General features: G+C 37.7%; 2 protein-coding genes across 2 annotated transcripts in view; one reads left to right on the forward strand and one right to left on the reverse strand.

Moving 5' to 3' along the window:
• The first annotated feature begins 378 nt into the window (after positions 1-378).
• LOC130917684 (exosome complex component RRP46-like) lies at positions 379-18669 on the forward strand. Its single transcript, XM_057839323.1, has 6 exons — positions 379-495; positions 1084-1197; positions 7021-7142; positions 7232-7372; positions 13540-13629; positions 17606-18669. The coding sequence occupies exons 1-6, from the start codon at positions 399-401 to the stop codon at positions 17699-17701; spliced, it is 660 nt and encodes a 219-aa protein (XP_057695306.1). The 5' UTR covers positions 379-398; the 3' UTR covers positions 17702-18669.
• The window catches only part of LOC130917683 (synapse differentiation-inducing gene protein 1-like), a 42753-nt gene continuing 35371 nt past the window's right edge, over positions 17570-24951 (reverse strand). The window contains exons 4-5 of the mRNA XM_057839322.1: positions 23349-23495; positions 17570-21113 (exon numbers count right to left, since the gene is read on the reverse strand). Of these exons, the coding sequence (XP_057695305.1) occupies positions 20958-21113; positions 23349-23495 (303 nt within the window). The 3' untranslated portion in view covers positions 17570-20957. The remainder of the gene's footprint in view (positions 21114-23348; positions 23496-24951) is intronic.

Raw genomic sequence — 24951 nt, forward strand, 5'->3', positions numbered from 1 at the left:
CCTGACAAATATTAAGTATATTCTTAAGTAGGCTACTGTAGTTGTATTTCTTACCATTTGCATAATCATCATATTTTTATATGTATTTTTTGAATATAAACACGCAATGAAGCATCATTTTTAAGTATTTTGATGTTTTATTCACAGATAAGATGCATTGCCGTTCGTCAAGACTTTCTGCGTTGAGTAAACTGGAATCTAACAACTCTAAACTATAATCTGACTGAATAAAGCGTGTTAAATTTCACTAAAATTTCATTAACAAAAGACTTTAAGCACATATTTTTACACAGCTTTTTATTTATATCACAACTCGGCGCTTTTTTAACAGGATGTACTTGAATGTCCCACAGCGAGAGAATTGCGGGTTCTGACGTCATTACTTCGCGACTAACACGATGGAGGACTGTAGCGCAAATACAGTTTCTCTCAGAGAATTTGGTTGCGAGCAAAATTTACTTTCTCGTCCTGACGGTTCGGCGTCTTTCGTACAAGGTAGCTTCCAAATAAATGACTATTTTAATTAATTGGGCCTTTGAGAAGGATGTTTTTTTTTTTTCTGTTATATGACGTAAACAGCTGTGTTTCTATCACTTCTTTTGATAGACGAACCAGAGCTGCTCTCAAAATGAACTGTTTTTTACATTGACCACATAGTAAATTTATGCATATTACCATTTAAAACAAAACAAAATTAAAGGAACTGTTTATTAACCTTCCTACTGTTGTAACTGCATTATTATTTCATAAATATAAATCGACATGTGCTTCCATTGATAGCGATTGTTGTGGTTTTTGTTAATCAAAGTCAATGATTCATACACCACGAGAAAATTTAATCTTTCTTAATTTTATGGCCGATTTTAAGAAAAAGTTTGTCGTAGTTTTATTGATTTTTGTGAAATGTGCTATTTTAAAGAAAAGTTATTGTTTTTATCATTTTTGTATATTTTTTTTAATGATCAGATGTGTATTTCTGAAGGGGAACAGATATTTGCTACAAATTTTGACATGTATATGTAGAGAAGTTGTGATTTTATAAGAAAATGTATTTTGTCAATTAACAAAATTATTTGTTTGAAGGGGACACTAGTGTGCTGGCGGCAGTGTATGGACCAGCTGAAGTCAAAGTCAGCAAGGAGATTTATGACCGGGCGACGCTGGAGGTGATTATACAATCCAAAGTTGGACTTCCAAGTAAGTAATGAGCTAAATTAAAATGCCATTATTAAGTAAAGGGGGCATTTCTATCCTTCTACTCAATTAATTTATGGTGTATTCTGTAAAACGTGTATTACTTGGCCTTTAGGGGGCAGTATAATAAAGATAAAATGCATGCATTTGATATAATGGAACACAGACGTGCACAGTTGGGTGATTCTCATGAAGCTAACCTAAACTATATCTTTGAAGATTATACGGATATAGTCATAAAACCATGAAGTAGTTCATTTTTAGTTGAAAAATGGTTATGTCTGTTATGTGTAGGGCTGCAGCTATCGAATATTTTAGTAATCGAGTAATCGACTGAAAATTCTACCGATTAATCGAGTAATCGGATAAAACATGTTTTTATGTAAAGAGCAATTATAAATATACATGAGAAAAAAAGACATTTAATCCAACATTGAACCATTTTCAGTCAGTCAATGTCTTTATTTTCGATGTACATTGTTGAAACCAGCCAACAATTGCATCGCAGATTTGACTAGAAAAAAAATTCACTGCTTTCACTCAAAAAACTTCTAGATCTTATAAAAAGAACATATTTCTTAACTAAAAATGTAATTACGCTTGATAACACACATCACTTGAAAGCTACGTGTTTTTCCCCACGTGTTTCAATTTAATTTCCATTCGTGTCAAGCTATTTTTAAGTTCTAGTTAAGTTTTAAGTTAGTCTAAACTGTAAGTACTGATAGGATTTTGAGTTTTTGCAGTGTTCAAAATAAATGTATGATACCTGCGTTATTGGAGCACATTAAAGACCAGTGCTACTTGGTGTTTTATTCAGCAATGACTACTGAGCTAAAACTGACAGTTAGCTTTATTATGTTTTAATTTTACACCCTCATCACTCTACAGCGCTGTGTCTTTACAGATTAATAAAGCCTGTATGTAAGACACGTTAGCCACGCATCGACAGTGGTCATAATCAATAGAAACCTAGACCTCCGAAGGGCTAACGTTACGTGAGCGAGTGACAGTAACGTTATATTTATTAGCGATGAGAAGTCTACTGCTTAAAGATAGCGGCTGTTTACTAACGCTGCCCAGACTTGGCCGAGTCTGTCATTTCGCATCTAGTCCTAAATGCATGCGATATCTATGAAACGCATCGGACACTACCTGCTACCACACTAGCATCATGCGTGCGTAGTTTTTAGCAACATCGGCGTAGTTTGTAGCGGCTGTTTTCTGCAGTAAGTTTAAAAAAAAAAATTTTTTTTTTTTTTATTGCTTCTTCCTCTACGCACGTGACGTCAGCGCGTTGTCCCGCATTAAAAGTAGTCCGGGCAAAACGTGATGTTTAGAGCTGTCAAAATTAAAAGATTCCTCGAGGTGAATAAAATTACTCGGATCAGTTTTTAAACTCGAGTTCCTCGAGTTGCTCGAGTATTCGTTTCAGCTCTAGTTATGTGTACCATTTCTTACAAAAATTTGCGATACAAAGCTCACGATAACGATGATTGACGATATGGCGATACAACGATTATCACTACTGTATTGGCCCGAATATAAGACGGCCCTGATTAAAAAACTACCCCCTTTTTTCAAGACTCAAGTTTGAAAAAAGACTTTTTGAACACTAAATTAATTTTATACAGAAAATAATTACAGTACATCCGAAACAAATGATTTCTCAATATATTTGAGAGAAAAAGCATGTTATTTTGCCTCATTCAAATCTTAATATCTGAACATTTAAATATGTAAACTAAAGTGCAATCACATTCGTAAATGAATGGCTTCTGGTTTTTGAAATGTAACTAAACTAGTGCTGCAACGATTAATCGATTAACTCGATTTGGAAAAAAATATTCAATTTATTAATAAAATATTAATATATATATTAAAATATTCAACTAATTCATTTTTCTGCTTCGAGTATTCGTTTAATTAAAGTGGCATTGTAATGGTTTATTTTGAAAAGTGTTTGCATTCAGTTTTATTGTTTTGAGTGGATACACTGCCCTCTACTCTGCCTCATTTCACATGGTTAAATCCAGCTGCTCTCCGTTAAGACCAACATAAGCTAAGTTTTTGTTTGAGCTAATCTTTTTTTAATGCATTCATAATTTAGTTAATATTTAGCCATTTTTAGTGGGAATATATGTCTGAACCATTTGTTAAGAGCTCTGTAAAAAAAAAAAAAAAAAAAGTTTGCATTTTAAAGGATTTAAGCTAACTTGTTCCTTTGTTGTATATAGATCCTCATTTATTTATTTTTGTATGCCGGTTGAGGCTCAGCTGAGGTATTTCAATTTTTCATGTTCCTTATCCGATTACTCGATTATTTGAACTAAATAGTTCATCGATTAATCGACAACCAATCTATTTGTGATTGTGATTTGTGACAGAACAACAAACAACAAAATTGCAATAACTGCATTAACCATCAAAGTGAAGTCTAACTGTAATTGTAGTCTTGACACAAATCAGAATAAGGAAAGAAATTGCAGTAAAATCATGCAAACTGGTTAAACTTGAGAGTAGCTGAGACCTGTCATGACAGAAAATCGCTTCAAGGATATCTGGCGCCATCTAGCGTCGTGAATGGGGAGAGTAGCTGATATCTGTCATGACAGAACATCGCTTCAATGATATCTGGCGCCATCTAGCGTCGTGAATGGGTATAATGTCTAGACCGCGGATATAAGATGACCCCCTGTTTTTCAGTCTTATTTCAATGCAAAAAACACTGTCATATATTCGGGCCAATACGGTATATTGGTCAGGAAATCATTCTAGGATATTCTACAAACAACTAATAACCAGAAAAAAACAAAGCTTCTGTTGGAATGAGTTTATCACAAGTAGACGTCCAATCCATTTGAACTGGGTTCATTCGCTGCCACCCCTCCCACTTCAAATGGATTGAACGTCTAAGGCCGTCAGTCCTGTTTATTTTGAGTTACAGAACAGGAAGTGACCTGGGAATCACCCAAAAGAATAGGCAGTGACTCAAACTCAACAGGAAATGACCTCTAAATACCCTAAAATGAACAGCAAGTGACCTGTAAATGCAGTGAAAATCGGACAGAATGATTGCATGCTCTGGTTTTGAATGAACGAATGTTCCCAGTCTGAATGGATTGGGCGTCGAGCATCATAAATGCAGCCTTAGAGTTAACTGAGACACTATTATGGTGGAAGATTTTGGTAGCTTGTTGGTTCCTTTTTATTTTATTTTATTTTTGACATTGACACCTTTTTAAAACGATATCTCGATTCTTGGCAGGAGCATATCGATAACCTTTTGGGATACGAAGTATCACGATACAATTGGGCAAATAAGTATTTAGTCAACCAGTAATTGTGCAAGTTCTCCCACTTGAAAATATTAGAGAGGCTTGTAATTGTCAACATGGGTAAACCTCAACCATAAGAGACAGAATGTGGAAAAAAAAAACAGAAAATCACACGGCTGTTGTTGGGCAACACGGACTTTAGACTCCCTCCACAGATTTTCTATTGGGGTTGAGATCTGGAGACAGGCGAGGCCACCCCAGGACCTTGAAATGCTTCTTTCGAAGCCACTCCTTTGTGGCCCTGGCTGTGTGTTTGGGATCATTGTCATGCTGAAACACCCAGCCACGTCTCATCTTCAATGCCCTTGCAGTTGGAAGGAGATTTTCTCTCGATACATGGCCCCATTCATTCTTTCCTTTACACAGATCAGTCGTCCTGGTCCCTTTGCAGAAAAACAGCCCCAAAACATGATGTTTCAACCCCCATGCTTCACAGTGGGTATGGTGTTGTTCGGATGCAATTCAGTAGTCTTTCTCCTCCAAACACGAGAACCTGTGTTTCTACCAAAAAGTTCTATTTTGGTTTCATCTGACCACAACACATTCTCCCAGTCCTCTTCGGGATCATCCAAATGCTCTCTAGCGAACCGCAGACGGGCCTGGACGTGTACTGGCTTCAGCAGGGGGACACGTCTGGCAGTGCAGGATTTGAGTCCCTGGCGGCGCATTGTGTTACTGATCGTAGCCTTTGTTACTGTGGTCCCAGCTCTCTGTAGGTCATTCACTAGGTTCCCCCGTGTGGTTCTGGGATTTTTGCTCACCGTTCTTGTTATCATTTTGACGCCACGGGGTGAGATCTTGCATGGAGTCCCAGATCAAGTAAGATTATCAGTGGTGTTGTATGTCTTCCATTTTCTAATAATTGCTGCCACAGTTGATTTCTTTACACCAAGCGTTTTACCTATTGCAGATTCAGTCTCCCCAGCTTGGTGCAGGTCTAGAAGTTTGTCTCTGGTGTTCTTTGACAGCGCTTTGGTCTTGGCCATAGTGGAGTTTGGAGTATGACTGACTGAGATTGTGGACAGGTGTCTTTTATACCGATAATAAGTTAAAACAGGTTCCATTAATACAGGTAATGAGTGGAGCCTTGTTAGACCTCGTTAGAAGAAGTTAGACCTCGTTGACAGCCAGAAATCTTGCTTGTTTGTAGGTGACCAAATACTTATTTTCCACTCTAATTTAGAAATAAATTCTTTAAAAATCAAACAATGTGATTTTCTGTTTTTTTCTCTACATTTTGTCTCTCATGGTTGAGGTTTACCAATGTTGACAATTACTTGCCTGGTTCTGCCAGACTATTCTCCCTGTATTTTTCAAACACTGAGAGTATAGTCTGGGAACCAGCCCATTAACGGCCTCTCGAGCAGGTACAAAATCAATCGACAAATCAGATTAGTTTATTTGCGTGACATGTTCTTAACGAGCAACGTCACTCTTGCGCGTCGAAAGTCGTCTCCTCAAGAACACAGATGGTGAACGGAAAGCCGAGAATATGTTCCAATCCACGGTAAAATCCGTTTTAAATGACCAAAAACACATCGACACGAGTCATTGACAACAGTCTGTCTCGCGCGAGCCATGTTGAATAAACTCCGCTCTCTTCGTATGTTTACTTCCGCGCGCAAGTTCCTCGTCCTTCCCTCGTCATTTTACTAACGTCACGTCTGCCCGTCGCTGATTGGTCCACTCCGCTGTCTGTTTGCTGTGGCTTGCTCCGCCCTGGAAATTGTATCCGCTTGAATGGTGGCCAGACTCAATAGCTGGAACAGCGGTGAGTCTGGTGTACCAGGCAAGACAATTACAGGCCTCTTTAATCTTTTCAAGTAGCAGAACTTGCACAATTGGTGGTTGACTAAATACTTATTTGCCCCACTGTATATCACCATTTCGATATTTTGTCACACCCCTATTATTTTGTATGCTTGTTTTTTTAAAACTGATTTAAGAGTCGTAAATTCATTACTGTAATGCGTCAATTAAAAACTTTGATGTTTTTAAATCAAAAGGCGTGAATGGAAGTTTTTGTGCTATTGAAATGAATGGCGAGTAGGGCCATTAGAAATGAATGGGTATGTTTTTGGCAAATTTTGGCTGAACCGTACCTTTATAGCAAAAATTGTATGGAACTTTTGTGCCCCTTAGCGCCCTGATTTTTATTTTTTTTTTTATGTATAAATGATGTGATTTGTACAAAAATTGCAGGACAAGTACAGTTTTGATTTTTTTTTTTTTTTCAATAAACCCATGTTTTTGGGAGTACTGTCATTCTTGGGGTGTACAACCAAAAAAGAACCAATATCGCATGATAATTTCGGTCGTTTTGGTCTTGGTGTATGAACGGTGTCGATGGGTCAAATAGTTGTGGTTGGGCGGCGCACCAAAGAAATGACATGGGGAAAAAAAAAGAATATTATAGAGGGTAGCTTTTGCATTACATGCAAAACTACCATCAATAAACCTCTGACTACAAAGTTTTGTATTCTTTTAGGTGTAAAGGAGCGAGCACAAGAACAGTGCGTACGGGAAAGCTGCGAAGCAGCTCTGTTGCTGTCCCTTCACCCTCGCTCGTCCCTCACGCTCGTCTTACAGGAGCTCCATAATGACGGCTCTGTATCCTTTGTAGTTTTTAATCTCAGAACGTAGCACATTCAGCTCCTAGAGTGGATTTGAAGTCTTTTGCTTCTTGACTCGTCATTCAGCTGTTGTCCTGCTACCTGAACGCCGCCTGCATGGCGATGATGGATGCCAGCTTGCCCATGAGCTGCCTGTTTTGCGGGGTTACCTGCGCCATCCAAGCTGACGGCAAAATCGTCACTGACCCGACTGCTGCTCAGGAAGCGGTAAGTTGAGTTTGTTTTTTTGTGAAGGAGAGGGTCAGAAATGCTCCAGTCAAAATGAATTGGATGTCTAGCGCCGTCAATGGCAGCCAGTGAGCTAACGTCGACACTATTTTAATGAAAGACTTTGGTGGCAACCTGTTGGTTCCCTTTACCGTAATTTCTGGACTATAAGGCGCACCTGACGATAAGGCGCTACCAACCAAATTTGACACGAAAAACGGAATTTGTTCATAGATAAGCCGCACTGGAGTATTATCTGCAGCTTTCCTCACTTTACTATGGGATATTTACCCTAAAACATATTAACCGGTAACACGTTATTTGACAGCGGCATCATAAGACTGTCCTAAGACCAAATGAAATACCATGAAGCTTTGCAGCCAATAGTTTCAACGCTTCATTGGGGGAGACCGTCAATCTTTGCTGCCAGCTGTTGTCAACAAAGTTGTCGTCCAACGTGCCTTCAGCATGAATTGCAGCGCTACAGATGTAAATACCGTAATTTCTGGACTATTGGGCACCCCTGATTACAAGCCTCACCCAGTACATTTTTGAAGGAAACACAATTTTGTACATACACAAGCCTCTCCTGGCTATAGACCCTACTCACCAACGTCACAGAATGACGTGTCGCTGTATCCGGCCGCCATATTGTCTGTCATTGTTTATCCGTATTCTCAATGGTCTCAATTTGTCGTGCAATTTATAGTGCAATTCATGGAAGCCCCGGTGCTTTCAGACGCTGTAAACTCATTGGATGCGTTGCATAAACGGCGTTATGTGGAAAAGCTTCAGTCAATCCATTCGCCAGATCCATATTTGATGCCTAAATCGATATTTTTCTACCCGCTGTCTTCGCCGTCTCTGCCTGACATCTGCTACCCTGATATCTACAACTATCTTGTCCACAGAAACTCAGCCTATTCTCACAAAACTTTGAAAAACTTTAAGAGCAGCACTCTAAGAAACATTACCCCGTGTAACCCTTTACTTCCGAATTTCTAAAATGGTGACAATTTAAAAAAAAAAAAAAGTTGACTGCGATGGCCGACGCTTCAAGGATAGGTGGATATTGGACTATTTTTTCAATAAAAAACGCAACAACTGTGTCTGCCTCATTTGCGAAGAGACAGTCGCTGTTTTCAAAGAGTTCGATGTAACGCAATATTACCAAACAAGCTAACATGTACAACATTACAGGGAAGATACGCAGCGAGAAATTATAGCAACTTGAAGCTAGTTTAATTTCACAGCAGCAGTATTTCGCAAGAGCCCGAGTGTCGAAAGAGAACGCTACAAAGGCGAGATTGTTGAAATTATGAATTAAAAAAAATATAATAAAGCAAATGTGACACACAGAAGGGCTTACTAAAATGTGTTTAAATATATTGTTCTACGTAAATCAGCCAAGGTAGCCCCGCACATTTTTACCACACCAAATCTGGGCCCCTTTGCAAAAAGTTTGGACACCCCTGTTTAACTGATGATCCGGAGACGAGGCCAGCTTCTTTCACTCGGTACCAGGTAAATATTATTCAAAAAATAATGATGGCGGAAGAAATACACATCTTGAATTTGAAACTGTATGTTGTCGGCGATTAGCCTCGCAATGATCTTAATTGTAGTTGTCAGCCCAAAACCCTCTAAATATATATTAAATGCATTTTACCAGGTATAAAATGACTACTACATAATCTGTGGTGATCGTTTGGTGCCCAGTTTTCTCATCGAATTGCAGCAGTCCATCTCGCTCTCCTCTCCGTGTCTCTCGGGATATGGTAGAACTTCAAGTCTCTCCGTCTATCTTCTCTGTTACTGCAACCAACCGCCACACACGCCTTCACCATTTTGATTATTACGGTTAACGAGCAGAAAAACACGCCATAATAGGAGGAATTTACATAGCGGTAATGCGTAAACACGACGAGTTGACGGACAATATGGCGCGGAGGCGTGGTTGTGACGTCATGTGAGTAGGGTCTATAAGCTGCGTGTGCCCACTTAGTAACATGAGATATTGACAAAGAAACACACAATTTTCAAAATTTTAATAACACACGTTAACTTTTCGTTCCAAACAGCGCCAGCAAACACGGCAATTATATAGCAGCGGCACGGAAGTTATAAATAGCATCAGCACGGTGGTACAGCACAAATTGGGCTGGTTATTAAGAACATAAAAGTCTTTGTTAGCAATCTTCATCTTCCTCCTGTGCACTCAAACCATGGAAGTCTTCACCCTCAGTGTTGGATATGAAGACGCTCAGATACACTTTGCCACGCACCTACTCAGTCTCTCCTTCGCCGTCGCTTTCAATGTCTCCCATAATGAGGCAAATGCACTCCTGAGCCCGTGCTGTCCTCTTCGGCACGCAGCAGACTGACCCCTCGAACCCCATTAGTGATGGCGGACTTCTTTCACACTGCTTCACGCTGCCAGGCTCCCCCGGCATACCTATGCAATAGCTGCTCTTCGCATGAGGCGAGTCTTGGCAAACGATCTCTTGCCGCGAGTCGTCAAAACTTCCCATACAACTCGGATGGCCAATTTAATTTTTTCAAGCGTTTTCCATGATGCAGAGTTGCCAATTCTACTCATGCACAAAGACGAGGGTCTGCCACCTCTATTCATGCACAACGTACAAAGTTAAACCACCGGTCATAGCGCAAACAAGCGTCTTCCTCAACACTTTTATTCCACGTGTCTCACTCCCACATTCCATGCTCGAGCGCCCCGGGCGGTCGTCAGAAAAATGCACAAATTGGCTGCATCGTTGCACACGCCGCAGGATCCAAAATGAGGGAAATAAGTAGCAGCTTTTAGTCTGGAAATTACGGTAACAAAATTCATGTTCTCCGCTAAGTACTTCTTCCGTTACTGTTTCAGTTGTTTCAGTAATTGCTAGTTATGGTATTTGGTAAAACTTTATTTGACAGTGGCGTCATAAGACATTCATAATTATGACATGACGCTGTCATGAGCATTTATGAATACTTACAACAGATGTCTCTCAGTGTCATCCGGCAAATTATCTCACTTTTGAATGGATGTAAAAGATCTGAGCTGGACATAAAGGGAGTTAGTGACATAAAACCAGACGACACTGAATGACATCTCCATATAAGCATTCAGTAATGCACATGATAGTGTCATAATTATGACTATCTTATGACGCCGCTGTCAGATAAAATGTTACCTTTTATTCCAAATAAATCAACAATAAAGCTGCACTGGACTATAAGCCGCAGGCTTCAAAATGAGGGGAAAAAGTAGCGGCTTATAGTCCGAAAATTACGGAATATCAAATCTTGGTGGAGGCATATCGTTAACCTTAAGGGCTACGAAGTATCACAATATATCATTTTTTTGACATATTGTCACACCCCTGCTTCTAATTGTCGCCAATCTTGGGAGTCAGATTTTTTTTAAGTCACATCGATCTTGGGTGTAAAAATTCAATTTCACTGAGTGCTAGAGTCATTTTTTTATAGTTGTAACAGAGTAAAAAAATCTAATTGTTACAGTCATAGTGTCCATAATTCTTATGTCAGGGAGTCAACATTTTTCATGATTTTGTGAGTGAAAATTTGAAGTGTCACCGAGTCCCAATTGTTCTGTCACCAAGTCAATTTTTTAAAAGTGTCACCTGGATCAAAATATTTCAAAGTATAGTTGTCCGACCAGTGTTGTTTTTGGCAGCCGTTTATATTTTTGTCTTAGTCATGTTTTAGTCATCTCAAAATGTGTTTGTCTTTGTTTAGTTTTTGTTGAAAACTCAAGGCTAATTTCATCTAGTTTTATTCAACGTTCACTCCATTTTTTTTCGTCTGAAAAATAAAAAAAATAATATCTCCAACAATGAATAAATAAAGAAATATTTCAAACTATTTCGAATGAAAATTGACAGACAAGCACATATTTTAGCGTCTACAAGGACAGTGTCAACTTGGTGATAATACACACTCAGCAGGAAAACAGTACATCATTTTCAATTAATTATACCCACCTGGACGCCACAAACCATATGTAAATAAAAGTCCGAGAGTTTTCGGAAATTCTGGCTGTTAGCATTAGCCTAATGTGAACACGAATGTTATGCTAACGTTACAAGTTACATTTAGTGTGTTATGATAACTTAGCACATAACTTTAAAGGCTAAAGCAACATTGCATATTCTCTTCTGTGTGTGCAAGCCTTAAGGCTAGAGAGGACACTGCACTGGTGAGTGGGGGGTGGCAGCACGTCACATGAGTGACCCAACTAAACCCTGCTAGATGCAGGCTAACTACACATAAAATGTCAAAAATTGTGAACATGTGACAGAAACTATTACGCATTTTCGTCTCCTTCTTGTCATGTCAGACGAAAACGGACATTAGCCCTTAAATACCTGCAACATGAAGCAATTACTAGAGAATCCCAAAATTTGAAAAATTAGGTCTTTATGAAACCTTTTTTTCAAATTTGTAAAAAGAAAAGTCAAAATGAATATGTGTAATAAGCGCTCTGATATCTATAACCCTTGCTAAATCCTGTTTGTTTTTCTCATGGAACCTGCAGATGCATGTGTTGACTTGCATCCATCTTTTTTTTTTTTTTCAAAGAATTGTCAAAATTCTGAATTTGTCTCAAAATCATGAAATTTTTGGTGTATCAAATGTAATACATTTGGCAATAAAGGGTTAGGCTCTTTATATTGTTATCTCCCAAAACATTTTTAGCTCGTTATTGTCTCGTCATCGTCATAAAAAAATGTTCGCTGACGAAATATTTTCGTTACAGTCGTCATTGAAGAAAACAACACTGTGTCCTACTATGACTTTTTAACCAATAACCGATATCCAAAAATCCGATATCAAACAGTTACCGATATATGCGGTCGTGACCTTAATATATTCATTATTTTTCAATAATTTTTGCACCATGAATGCAAACGGTCTGCTCACATAACAAATCCGAAGCATCTTAGTTTGGAGACATCTAATGGTTAATAAGCATAACTGCTGTGCTAAGGACGCCACGACAAGAGGATGCTTTCCATGGTAAAGCTAATGCTAAAACAAATGCTATGCTAATGCTAAGTGTTACATTTAGAGTGTAAGGATCACACAGTAAATAGCTTAAAAGGCTAAAGCAACAGTGTATATTCTCTCATGAAAGATACATATATTTTTTACAATATTTACAAAACAGGCAGGCTTAAAGCTTCTGGTAGCAGCATGCCTTCAAGCTGCTCCAGGGTCCTTCCGGGGTCCTACGGTCTGTCGGCGGCAGCCAAAGTTGCCCACACGGTTGCCTGATCAAAATCCTTTTTTATCGTTTTTTTTTTTTTTTTTTTTTTGTTCATCTGCGGATGGCAGATGTTAGAAAATAATTCATGTATTGGCCCGATATATTGGTTGACCTCTAATTTATACATCATCATTATTATTATTATATTTTATATACCGTATTGGCCCGAATATAGGACGGTGTTCTTTGCATTGAAATAAGACTGAAAAAGAGGGGGTCGACTTATATTAGCGGTCTAGACGTTTTACCCATTCACAACGCTAGATGGCGCCCAATATCATTGAAGCGATGTTCTGTAATGACAGATCTCAGCTACTCTCAAATTTTAACCAGTTTGCATTATTTTATTGCAATGTTTTTCCTTATTCAGATTTGTTTCAAGACTACAATTACAGTTAGACTTCACTTTGATGGTTAATGCGGTTATTGCAATTTTGTTGTTTTATCACAATAGATTGGTTTATTTACATTTCAAAAACCAGAAGCCATTCATTTATGAATGTGATTGCACTTTAGTTTACATATCTCAATGTTCGGATATCAAGATTTGAATGAGGCAAAATAACATGCTTTTTATCTCAAATATATTGTTATAATCATTTGTTTTGGATGTGCTGCAATTATTTTCTGTATAAAAATTAATTTGATGTTCAAAAAGTCTTTTTTCAAACTTGAGTCTTGAAAAAGAGGTGGTCGTCTTATAATCAGGGCCGTCTTATATTTGGGCCAATATGGTAATTATCACAATCAGATATTTCTGAGCGGTACCAAGTCACATTAGTCGTACATTTTTCTAACATCACTGAGTTATTCAGTCATCAAGTCGAGCATGAATTTTGCATGAAAACTGAATGCGCTCATTCTGCCTCACCAGGAGAGTCGAGCGCTGATGACCTTCGCCATTGACAGTAAAGAGCGTCAAGTGATGATGACCTCAACTAAAGGGTCGTTTTCAATGCAAGAGGTTGGTGATATTTACTGTTTTTTCCTTTTTCTTTTTAATATATTTCAAATCAATTTACAAACAAGTAAAAGATGAGAATTTTTACCGTTTTCGGCTTTTTAAAACAATCAAATAAAATTTGTAAACCTTCCACAAATGGAAAAAAAAGGAACGACAACAACAATGCTTGCTTTTTCCTTTTTTAAATTTTTATTTCATTTTACAAATTAAAAAAAAATGAATCAGTGAGTAGAAACTATTTTTTTTTTTTGTTTAAAAAAAATTAATAAATAAAACAAAATTTAAATAAATGAGACAATACTGACATAACGCAATGGCTGCCACTTGTTTTTATTTTAAAAATATACTGTATATTTTTTAGGGTTGCAGCTATCGAGTATTTTAGTAGTCAATTAATCGATGAACTAGTTAGTTCGTGTAATCGGATGGGGAAAATAAAAAAATAAAAATACCTGAGCTGAGCCTCAAACGGTATTAAAAAAAAAAAAAAAAAAACGAGGATCTAAGTACAACCTAAGAACAATTGACTAACTTACATAGCAAAAGTCCGCTAGCTTAAATGGTATAAAAACTTTTTTTTTCAAATATTTCTCTTAACAAATGGTTCAAACATACAAAAAAAAAAAAAAAAAAAGGCTAAATCTACCTCTAAGCTGAATTACGAGTGCATTAAAAAAACATGAGCACAAACAAAAACTTAGCTTATGGGAGCTTAATTGGGAACAGCTGGATTCAGCCATGTGAAATGGGTTACAGTGGTATGAAAAAGTATCTGAATCTTTTGGAATTTCTCACATTTCTGCATAAAATCAACATCAAATGTGATCTGATCTTTGTCAAAATCACACAGATGTAAAATGGGGCTGTTTTGCTGCCTCATGGCATGGACAACTTGCAGTCATGAATGAAAGAATGAATTTAAAAGTTTATCAGGATGTTTTGCAGGAAAACCTGAGGTCGTCTGTCATACGGTTAAAGCTAAAAAGAGGATGGATACTTTAACAAGACAATGATCAAAACACAGAAGTAAATCAACAAAAAATTAACAATATGGAGTGGCCAAGACAAAGTCCAGACTTGAACCCCATTGCGATGCTGTGGCATGATCTAAAGACATCATCATTCATGCTAGACATCCCAGGAATCTGACTGAACTACAGCAGTTTTGTGGAGAAGAATGGGCCAAGATTAGTCCTGATCGATGTGCTAGACTGATCTGCAGCTACAGGAAGCGTCTGGTTGAAATTATTGCTGCCAAAGGGTGGGGGCACAAACTATTAAATGTGATGGTTCACCTACTTATTTTAGCCCCTTCTGTCATTGTTTGCATACTATCCTCATTAAAATATGAAAACCTATAAATGTTTGGTGGTTTTGGTTAAAGCAGACACTGTTTTTTCGTCTGTGTGATTTTTGACAAAGATCAGATCACATTTGATCATGATTTTATGCAGAAATGTGAGAAATACCAAAAGGTCCAGGTATTTTTTAATACTGCTGTACATCATATTCACTGTTGCCAATAGAGGACAGTGTATCCACCCAAATCAAGGACACTAAATGCAAACTAGTGATGGGAATTCCGGCTCTTTTTAGAGAGCCGGTTCTTTTGGCTCTGCTCACTAAACAAGAGCCAGCACTTTCGGCTCCCAAATGGCTCCTCGTTTTTTGTTGTTGTTGTTGCGTAAATTAATTTACTACCAAAAATAATGTAAAATTATGTGTAAAACGAATTATTAATGTTAAAAAATATATAGTATATAAAATATTTATTATTTATATGGCTTTATTTATATTCTTCTGAACATACTCAACATGGAGTGCTACAAAAAATATAAAGTACAAAAACAAAGACCCATCTCAAAACAAGGTCAGCAAAAAGTTCCAATGTCTGATTGTGTATATTTATAAGCTTTTAACTATTTACAGTAAAACAATATAAGTAAGCTTTGATTACCACTCAACAAATTATAAATTAAAATTTGTAAAACAAAAAGAAAAAAGCAGCATCCAGGTAAAAGTTTTAGCTAGTCTTTAGCGAAGATTGGCATTAAGATAAACCATATCATAACCATATATTATCTAAGTATATTTTGTATATATATATATATATATATATATATATATATATATATTATGTATAGATGAGTATATATCTAACCCCTCCCCCTTCTCCTCACTGCAGCGCGTGTGTGTAACCCTCCCCTCCCTCTTCTACCATGGATGTTGACCAATCACGTGTGGCTTTAATCGAAGGGGGGGGGGGGGGGGGGGGACCAGGAGAAAAAAAAAGTCTGCTCCTATTAGGAGCCGGCTCTAAGAGCCGGTTCGTTCGCGAACGACACATCACTAATGCAAACACTTTCAAAACAAACCAGTACAACGCCACTTCAATTAATAACTAATACTTTTCTCTCATTTCTAATTGGGCTGTCAAAATTATCGCATTAACGGGCGGTAATTAATTTTTTTAATTAATCACGTTAAAATATTTGACGCATTTAACGCACATGCCCCGCTCAAACAGATTAAAATGACAGCACAGTGTCATGTCCATTTGTTACTTGTGTTTTATGGTCTTTTGTCGCCCTCTGCTGGTGCTTGGGTGCGACTGATTTTATGGGTTTCGGCATCATGAGCGTTGTGTAATTATTGACATCAACAATGGCGAGCTGCTAGTTTATTTTTGGGTTGAAATTTTTACAAATTTTATTAAAACGAAAACATTAAGAGAGGTTTTAATACAAAATTTCGATAACTTGTACTAACATTTATCTTTTAAGAACTACAAGTCTTTCTATCCATGGATTGCTTTAACAGAATGTTAATAATGTAAATGCCATCTTGTTGATTTATTGTTATAATAAACAAATGCAGTACTTATGTACAGTATGTTGAATGTATATATCCGTCTTGTGTCTTATCTTTCCATTCCAACAATAATTTACAGAAAAATATGTCATATTTTATAGATGGTTTGAATTGTGATTAATTAATTATTAAGCTGTGATTAACTCAATTAAAAATTTTAATCGTTTGACAGCCCTAAATTACTTATTTCAACAATCTCGCAACTAGCCTTTGTTTCTCTTTCGACTCTCGGGCTCTTGCGAAATACTGCTGCTGTAAAATTAAACTAGCTTCAAGTTGCTTCAATTTCTCGCTGCATATCTTCCCTGTAATCTTGTCGTACATGTCAGCGTGTCTTGTTTGTTAATATTGCCTCATATTGAACTCTTTAAAAACAACGACTGTCTCTGCAAATGACGCAGACACACTTGTTGCATATTTTAGAGAAGAAATACAGTACTCCAATTTCCACCTATCCATGGATCGCTTTAACAGAATGTTAATAATATTAATGCCATCTTGATTTATTGTTATAATGAACAAATACAGTATTTATGTACAGTATGTTGAATGTATATATCCGTCTTGTATCTTATCTTTCCAGTCCAACAATTTACAGAAAAATATGGCATATTTTATAGATGGTTTGAATTGCGATTAATATTGATTAATTTTTAAGCTGTGATTAACTCGATTAAAATTTTTAATCGTTTGACAGCCTTAATTTCTAATTGAATTGGTCGAGTTAATTAAGATAATTTTTTTTACTTACAAAGGTAATAAAAATAATCAACATTTACAAATTAAAAACAAATGAATACAGCACCTTAGATTTTTCTTATTTTAATAATTAAATGAATAATCTCTGATTTTTTTTTTAATGAATAAAAATTACATTAAAAAAACATGAATAAGACAATATATTTCTCATAAATTAACTCCTTGGCTGCCAATCCATTTGGACTGGATGGGGTGGCAGCAATCAAGGACGTTATAAATTGAAGAAGATGCTCCATAACAAGGCTCCAACCTGGTTTGGATGTCTAACGTCCTTCGTGGCAGCCAATAAGTTAAATGAATGTCCTATAAAGGGTTAAAAAAATGTCAATTACGTGTGTTCATACAGATGCAGCAGTGCATCGCTGTCAGTCAAACAACGTCCGAGAAGATCTTCAGCTTCCACAGAGAGTCTCTCAGGCGGCGCTACTCCAAAAGCGTCTGATCTTTTTTTTGTGTTTTTTTAACTCAACGCACAAAGACCAATTTTTCTAATAAAATATTAATCAGCCACTTTGGACCTCCTCTGCTTCAGTTCACTTCCAGGCCATTTATGTTCCAAGTTTGTTTGTGTAGTGTGCGTTGTGCTTTATTAGGATAAAAGGGATGCAATGGTGCAAGTAAGATGAAAGAGGTCAACTCAAGAGGTAGGGTTCTTCATCTAAAACATAAAAAGAAGCCGACTCCGTCTTTCAAAGCAGTGCATTTTTTATTGATTTGGATTCACTGATTTTTCCTTCCACTTTATGTACAATAAACAGAAGAACTTGAGACCGGAGAAGTCCACGTGACAGAGAAACGACTCGAAAAAACGGCGGAGGAGCATAGTGGGAAGGTTGGCACTTCACTCACAGTTTTTGTATTGTGTTTGCTATTCATCAGTGCACTCTATTATTTGAAAAAAGAAAAAAAACTACACCTACTTAGAAAATGTGGACTTTTCCCTTAAAATAGTCACTGGCTTACGTTAATGGCACGCTGAAGCTCAAGCCAAGTCAGGTGAGGGATTCATGCTGGACACCTTTTCGTCTTTAGAATTGCCAAAGGAATTCTCATTGTACATCATGTAGCAAAACTCCCCCATGCAGTCTCTTTTGGCACTTTTTACGACAGCGTCCTCTCGTTTCATTTAAAAAATCTTCAAATTCAATCCAAAAATGTCCTGAATTGAAGGGTGATGATACCTTTTAACCTGAGCACTCGAGTTAGCATCTGGTGAGAAAGTGACGTGTGATACTTTATTGTACACTTAACTCTTCGGCTGCCGTTAACAGCAATAGATGTCCGATCCATTAGGACTGGGAGAGGATGGCAGCGAACGACCGAGTCAAAAGGGTTTCGACATCTATCGTCGTCAGTGGCAGCCATTGTGTTAGCCATTTTTATCTTATTTCTTTGTGTTGATTTGACTCGTTTTATTACAAGCTTTGGTCTGAATAAAAAAAAAAAAAGATTAATATATTGCTAGATTAAACGTAGTTATTTGAGATTAATTGCAAATGCAGCCAGTGAGTTAATCTTTTCAGTCGTACATTTTTGGCGTTGATTTGACTCAAGTAAATCTGTTGCAAGTACTGAAGTTTAAAAAGAAAAACCTTTAATAAGATTAATCCAGTAATATATTAATCATGACTGCTATTAATTACAGAATCAGCCAATGAGTTCATCTTTTTAGCCTAATTTTTGGCATTGATTTCACACAAATAAATTTGTTACAAATTTTGGTCTGAATTTGAAAAAAAAAATCGTATAAATCGATTGCTGGATTAATCGTTAATATTTTAGATTAACTCACTGGCTGCTTTTACAATTAATCTTCTCAGTCTTACATTTTGGTATTGATTTGATTTGGTATTGATTTTTTTTTTTTTATCTGTTGCAAGTTCTGAAGTTAAAAAGAAAAACATTTAATAAAATTAATCTAGTAACAGATTAATAATGATTGCTATTAATTGCAGAAGCAGCCAATGAGTTTATCTTTTTAGCCTAATTTTTAGGCATTTATTTGACTCAAGTAAATCTGTTCCAAATTTTGGTCTGAATTTGAAAAAAAAAATCATATTAATGGATTGCTAGATTAATCGTAAGTATTTGAGATGAATTGCAAAAGCAGCCAGTGAGTTACTCTTTTCAGTCTTACATTTTTGGTTTTGATTTGACTCAAGTAAATCTGTTGCAAGTTCTAAAGTTAAAAAAAAAAACATTTAATAAGATTAATCCAGTAATAGATTAATCATGATTGCTATTAATTGCAGAATCAGCCAATGAGTTCATCTTTTTAGCCTAATTTTTGGCGTTGATTTCACACAAGTAAGTTTCTGACTGTGTATCATATTGCCTATGCAAAGCCCTTCGAGACAACCTTGTTGTGCTATACAAATAACATTGAATTGAAGTAAATATGTTCCAAATTTTGGTCTGAATTAAAAAAAAAAAAATCTTATTAATCGGTTGCTAGAGCAATCGTAAATATTGGAGATTAATAGTAAAAGCAGCCAGTGAGTTCATCTTTTCAGTCTTACATTTTTGGTGTTGATCTGACTCAAGTAAATCTGTTAGAAGTTATGTTCTGAAGTTTAAAAAAATATTTAATAAAATGAATCTATTGCTAGATTAATCATTCTGTAATTGCAGAAGCAGCCAATGAGTATTTCAGCCAATCTAGTAGTTACATTTGGAAATTTGGAAACCCTAAATTTATGGCATTGATTTGACTCAAGTACATTTATGGCGACTGAATTTATGGCATTTATTTGACTCAAGTAAATCTGTTACATGTTCTGAAGTTAAAAAAATATATATATATTGCTAGATGAATAATGATTAGTTGAGATTAACTGCAAAACAGCCAACGAGATTATTTTTTTTGCCCAATTTTCTGGTATTGACTCAAAGAAATCTGTTATAGTTATTTTCCGAAAGATAAAAAAAAACATGAGATTAATTGCAGAAGCAAAAAAAATTTTTTTTTGCTTATTTTGTGGTGTTGATTGGACTCTGGAGTTAAAAAAAAACAACCAAAAAACCCAATCAATTGATCATTTGTTAGATTAACCAAAATGAACTGAGATTAATTGCAGAAGCAGCCAATGAGTCGTCCCATTCATCTATCAATAGCAGTGAATGAGTTAAAACTTCACAAAAATATGGTAATAGCTGCAAGTAAGATAATATTTCCACCGCAAAAACGGGGATATTTGCAAATTCATTCGGGTGGCATTCACAGTAGATACGATACTAACTCAAGCGCGCAAGATATTCTGCATATGTACCACAGTATCATAACGATACGAAAAAATTTTTTTCAAGAATTGAGTTGTGGTGTGGTTTTTCAACTTCACCAGCCCACGGTGAGGTCCACCATTTTCCACTTCTATTTCGAGTTGTTCTTAACAGTGACGATGATATCTACAGTGTGTTTCTCTTCTAACTTTGGTACAGTTAAGGAGAATACAAAGGGTAGCAAGGGAGCTGCAGTTGGATAGATCAAGCGCAATTCGACTAAGGTTAGATAAAAGAATAGCTGGGAATGCACTAAGCCACGCCCCCTGACCAGGGCTTTTGACTTAGCAAAAGACCAATTGATGATAATGAAAAGTAGAAGAGCTGATGCGCTGAAATTGGAATATGTTTACAAGTACCAGTTGATGGCATGTGCGCAAGGTCCATTTTCCGTTTGCATTGAATTGCAGCCGTTTTTTTTAAGGTGGTTTAGCAGACAGGTAGGAAATGAGGGCGGCGATGGCGCAGATGTAAGTGATGATGCCGAACACAATGGAGAGCACTGAGAGCCACAGGGCCTGGCGGGATGCCGCGTTGGCCCCTTGAAGGTCACCCTCGGCTGAAGCCTTGTTGGTCTGTAAAAGAATAAAAAGGTGGTTTTATTTCTTTTTAATTACTGTAATTTTTCACCCTATAAGGCGCGCCTGACTGTAAGCCGTACCCTTCAAATTTGGCACGAAAACAGCATAGATAAGCCGCATTGGACTATAAGCCACAGCTGTCCTCACTGTATTATAGGACATTTACACCAAAAGCTTTTAACCGGTAACACTTTATTTGACAGCGGCATCATATGACTGTCATAAGACCAAATGAACCACCATGAAGCTTTGAACCAATTCACTGCAAAGCTTCATAGCTTCAAAAAGCTTCATTTGGCCATCACTGCTCCCTTGGGGGAGACAGTCAACCTCTGCTGCCACCTGCTGTCAACATTGTTGTCGTCCAACATGCCACTTGCCATGCATTGCAGCGCTACAGATGTAAATAACAATCATAATTCGTGTTATATACTAATTTCTTCAGTTACTGTTCCAGTTGTTTCATTAATTGCTAATTATGGTATTTGGTAACACTTTGACAGTGGTGGATAACTGTCTTTAGACAATCATAGTTATGACACTTTCATTAGCATTAACACTGGAAGTCCCGAGGTTTTTTGGGCTATAAAGAAATACCAGAAAGGCGTCAAATGATCCCGATACCAAACTGACTACTTAGCTTTGTCACACAATGGACCGCTCAAACAAGCAATCAAGCAGCCTAGGTGTGAAGGGGTGGGTTTCTCTCTGGATAGCTGCAATTCGCATCTTGAATATTTGCAAATCACGGAGATGGCCAGTCGCAGTGTTCTACAATATGATTGATATGGCAGCACTGAATCCATATGTGTTGTATCAGGCATGCATCGGAAGGCAAGAGAGGCGGGTGGACTTCTTGGTGGGTCTTGCAAAGGAATTGGCTCACTTTCATGTGGGCGCAAAGAAGGCGCAGAAGGAGAAAATGCTTCGGCAACAACCTCCAACACCTAGCCCCCCGGGAAAGGCGAAGTGTCATATGTCACCAAACCGTCCCTTGCACATAAAAAGGTTGTCCGCCCGATTGTCTGTCTGAGAGGTCCACTGTCCGACAAAGCCAAGGCAGCCCTGCTCTGCACACACAGAAGATGCTAATTGGAGCAATCCAACCCAGTGGTTTTGCGAGTGTGAATGGGAATGACTAATGAGGACCTCAATACTCACAAAAGATACGCTGATGACCCTTTTTCGGGTATCAAAAGTGATTTGTATCAACTTTAAACTCAATACAATATTTTTTTACTTTTTGGATTGTTATTTTGAAATGTAGGGGTACTTCAAGGGTTAATTCCGATTTAAACGGAAATTCGGGTTAGGTCGTCAGTGTAGGAACGGAACTTGGGGACTACATGCAAGCCCGTCAACGGGGGGGCGCAACCGGGTATGTTGTCCCGGGCCTCAGGACCATAGGGGCCCCAGAATGACCCTTAATTTATTTTACTTTACATTCACATATTTCTTTTATTTAAATCATTGTCTGATTAAATATTATTATGTTCTACTCGATATATACTTAAAAACTTTAACGTATTAAATATTTAAAATGAAAATTTTTTTTCCTTATTTTCGCATGATTTTGATGATCTGAACAAGTCATCAAGTGAAAATTTCTTTACAAAAAAAAGTTGTTTTTTTTAACATCGCAATATAATATCGCAATATATCGCCAACCCCAAAAAAATCGCAGCAATAGTTTTTTCCAATATTGTTCAGGCCTAACGGTTATCTGGCTGGCTGGCTCTATCAATGAGGTGTCTTTTTTTTTTTTTCTTTCTTTCAGGGACTTGACAACCCTAGCTGTCGCAGTAAGATAGCATAGATAGTGATAGTGTCTGAAGTACAGAAATACTTTACTTTTTGATGTGTGTCGTTTTGTTTCTGGTACTCAAAATTAGGAGACCCGGGCTAAAAACTCGGGTACAAAAATACAGGACATTGGACAACCTTCTAACGTTTTGAGGCTAATTACTTTGCGGATCCCCGGGGTTCTGAGAACTAAACACTGAAACAAAAATCCCCAATTAAAGCATTAAAACCCTTCTTTCTTTACGTCTATTTAAATGTTAAATTCAGATGAGTTCGTTTGATCCATTGCTTTTAACTTAATCCCGCAAATCTTTGTAATCCCCACATTTAAAAACACTGAATCTGTTGTTAGTCTATCGCTGCTAACCGCAGTGCCAAGTTGAATTTTGTCAAGTGGGTGTAAAGGCGTGCGTGCGTGTGATTTACCTTCTGCGAGAGGTAGAAGGCGGCGATGCCGAGGGGCCAGAAGCAGCAGAGCATGGAGAAGAAGGCCAGGCCCAGGTAGTCCTGAGGGATCATCAGGGGGAAGTTGCTGTCGCTGTCGCTATCGCTAAAGTCTTCCATGGACGAATCCTGAGGGCGCAAGTCAACAAGGTCAGAAAGGGTGCTTTTTTAGATCATGCCTAACTCATTTCTGCTATTGACTGAGAAAGATGTCCAATGCATTTGAACTGGGAGGGATCGCGGCAAAACTCCAGATCTTACGATGAAGCCTTTTAGGGATAGTGGTTATTGTCTTAACTCATTCACTGCTAGTTTAGGTCACGGAGTATACAGTGGGGCAAATAAGTATTTAGTCAACCACCAATTGTGCAGGTTCTCCTACTTGAAAAGATTAGAGAGGCCTGTAATTGTTAACATGGGTAAACCTCAACCATGAGAGAAAGAATGGGGAGAAAAAGAAAACAGAAAATCACATTGTTTGGTTTTTAAATAATTTATTTCCAAATTAGAGAGGAAAATAAGTATTTGGTCACCTACAAACAAGATTTCTGTCTGTCAAAAAGGTCTAACTTCTTCTAACGAGGTCTAACAAGGCTCCACTCGTTACCTGTATTAATGGCACCTGTTTTAACACATTATCGGTATAAATGACACCTGTCCACAACTCACTCAGTCACAGTCCAAACTCCACTATGGCTAAGACCAAAGAGCTGTCGAAGGACACCAGAGACAAAATTATAGACCTGCACCAGGCTGGGAAGACTGAATCTGTAATAGGTAAATCGCTTGGTGTAAAGAAATCAACTGTGTGAACAATTATTAGAAAATGGAAGACATACAAGACCATTGATAATCTCCCTCGATCTGGGGCTCCATGCAATATCTCACCCCGTGGCGTCAAAATGATAACAAGAACGGTGAGCAAAAATCCCAGAACCACACGGGGGGACCTAGTGAATGACCTACAGAGAGCTGGGACCACAGTAACAAAGGCTACTATCAGTAACACAATGTGCCGCCAGGGACTCAAATCTTGCACTGCCAGACGTGCACCCCTGTTGAAGAAAGTATACGCCCAGGCCCGTCTGCGGTTCACTAGAGAGCATTTGGATGATCCAGAAGAGGACTGGGAGAATGTGTTATGGTCGGATGAAACCAAAACAGAAATTTTTGGTAGAAACACAGTTTCTCGTGTTTGGAGGAGAAAGAATGCTGAATTGCATCGGAAGAACACCATGCCCACTGTTAAGCATGGGGGTGGAAACATCATGCTTTGGGGCTGTTTTTCTGCAAAGGGACCAGGACGACTGATCTGTGTAAAGGAAAGAATGAGTGGGGCCATGTATGGAGAGATTTTGAGTGAAAATCTTCCATCAGCAAGGGCATTGAAGATGAGACGTGGCTGGGTCTTTTAGCATGAAAATGATCCCAAACACACAGCCAGGGCAGACAGTGATCCCAAACACACAGCAAGGGCAACAAAGGTCCTGGAGTGGCCTAGCCAGTCTCCAGATCTCAACCCCATAGAAAATCTGTGGAGGGAGTTGAAAGTCCGTGTTGCCCAACAACAGCCCCAAAACATCAC

This window comes from Corythoichthys intestinalis, chromosome 6, assembly GCF_030265065.1.
Source record: "Corythoichthys intestinalis isolate RoL2023-P3 chromosome 6, ASM3026506v1, whole genome shotgun sequence".
In the NCBI taxonomy this organism is placed as follows: Eukaryota; Metazoa; Chordata; class Actinopteri; order Syngnathiformes; family Syngnathidae; genus Corythoichthys; species Corythoichthys intestinalis.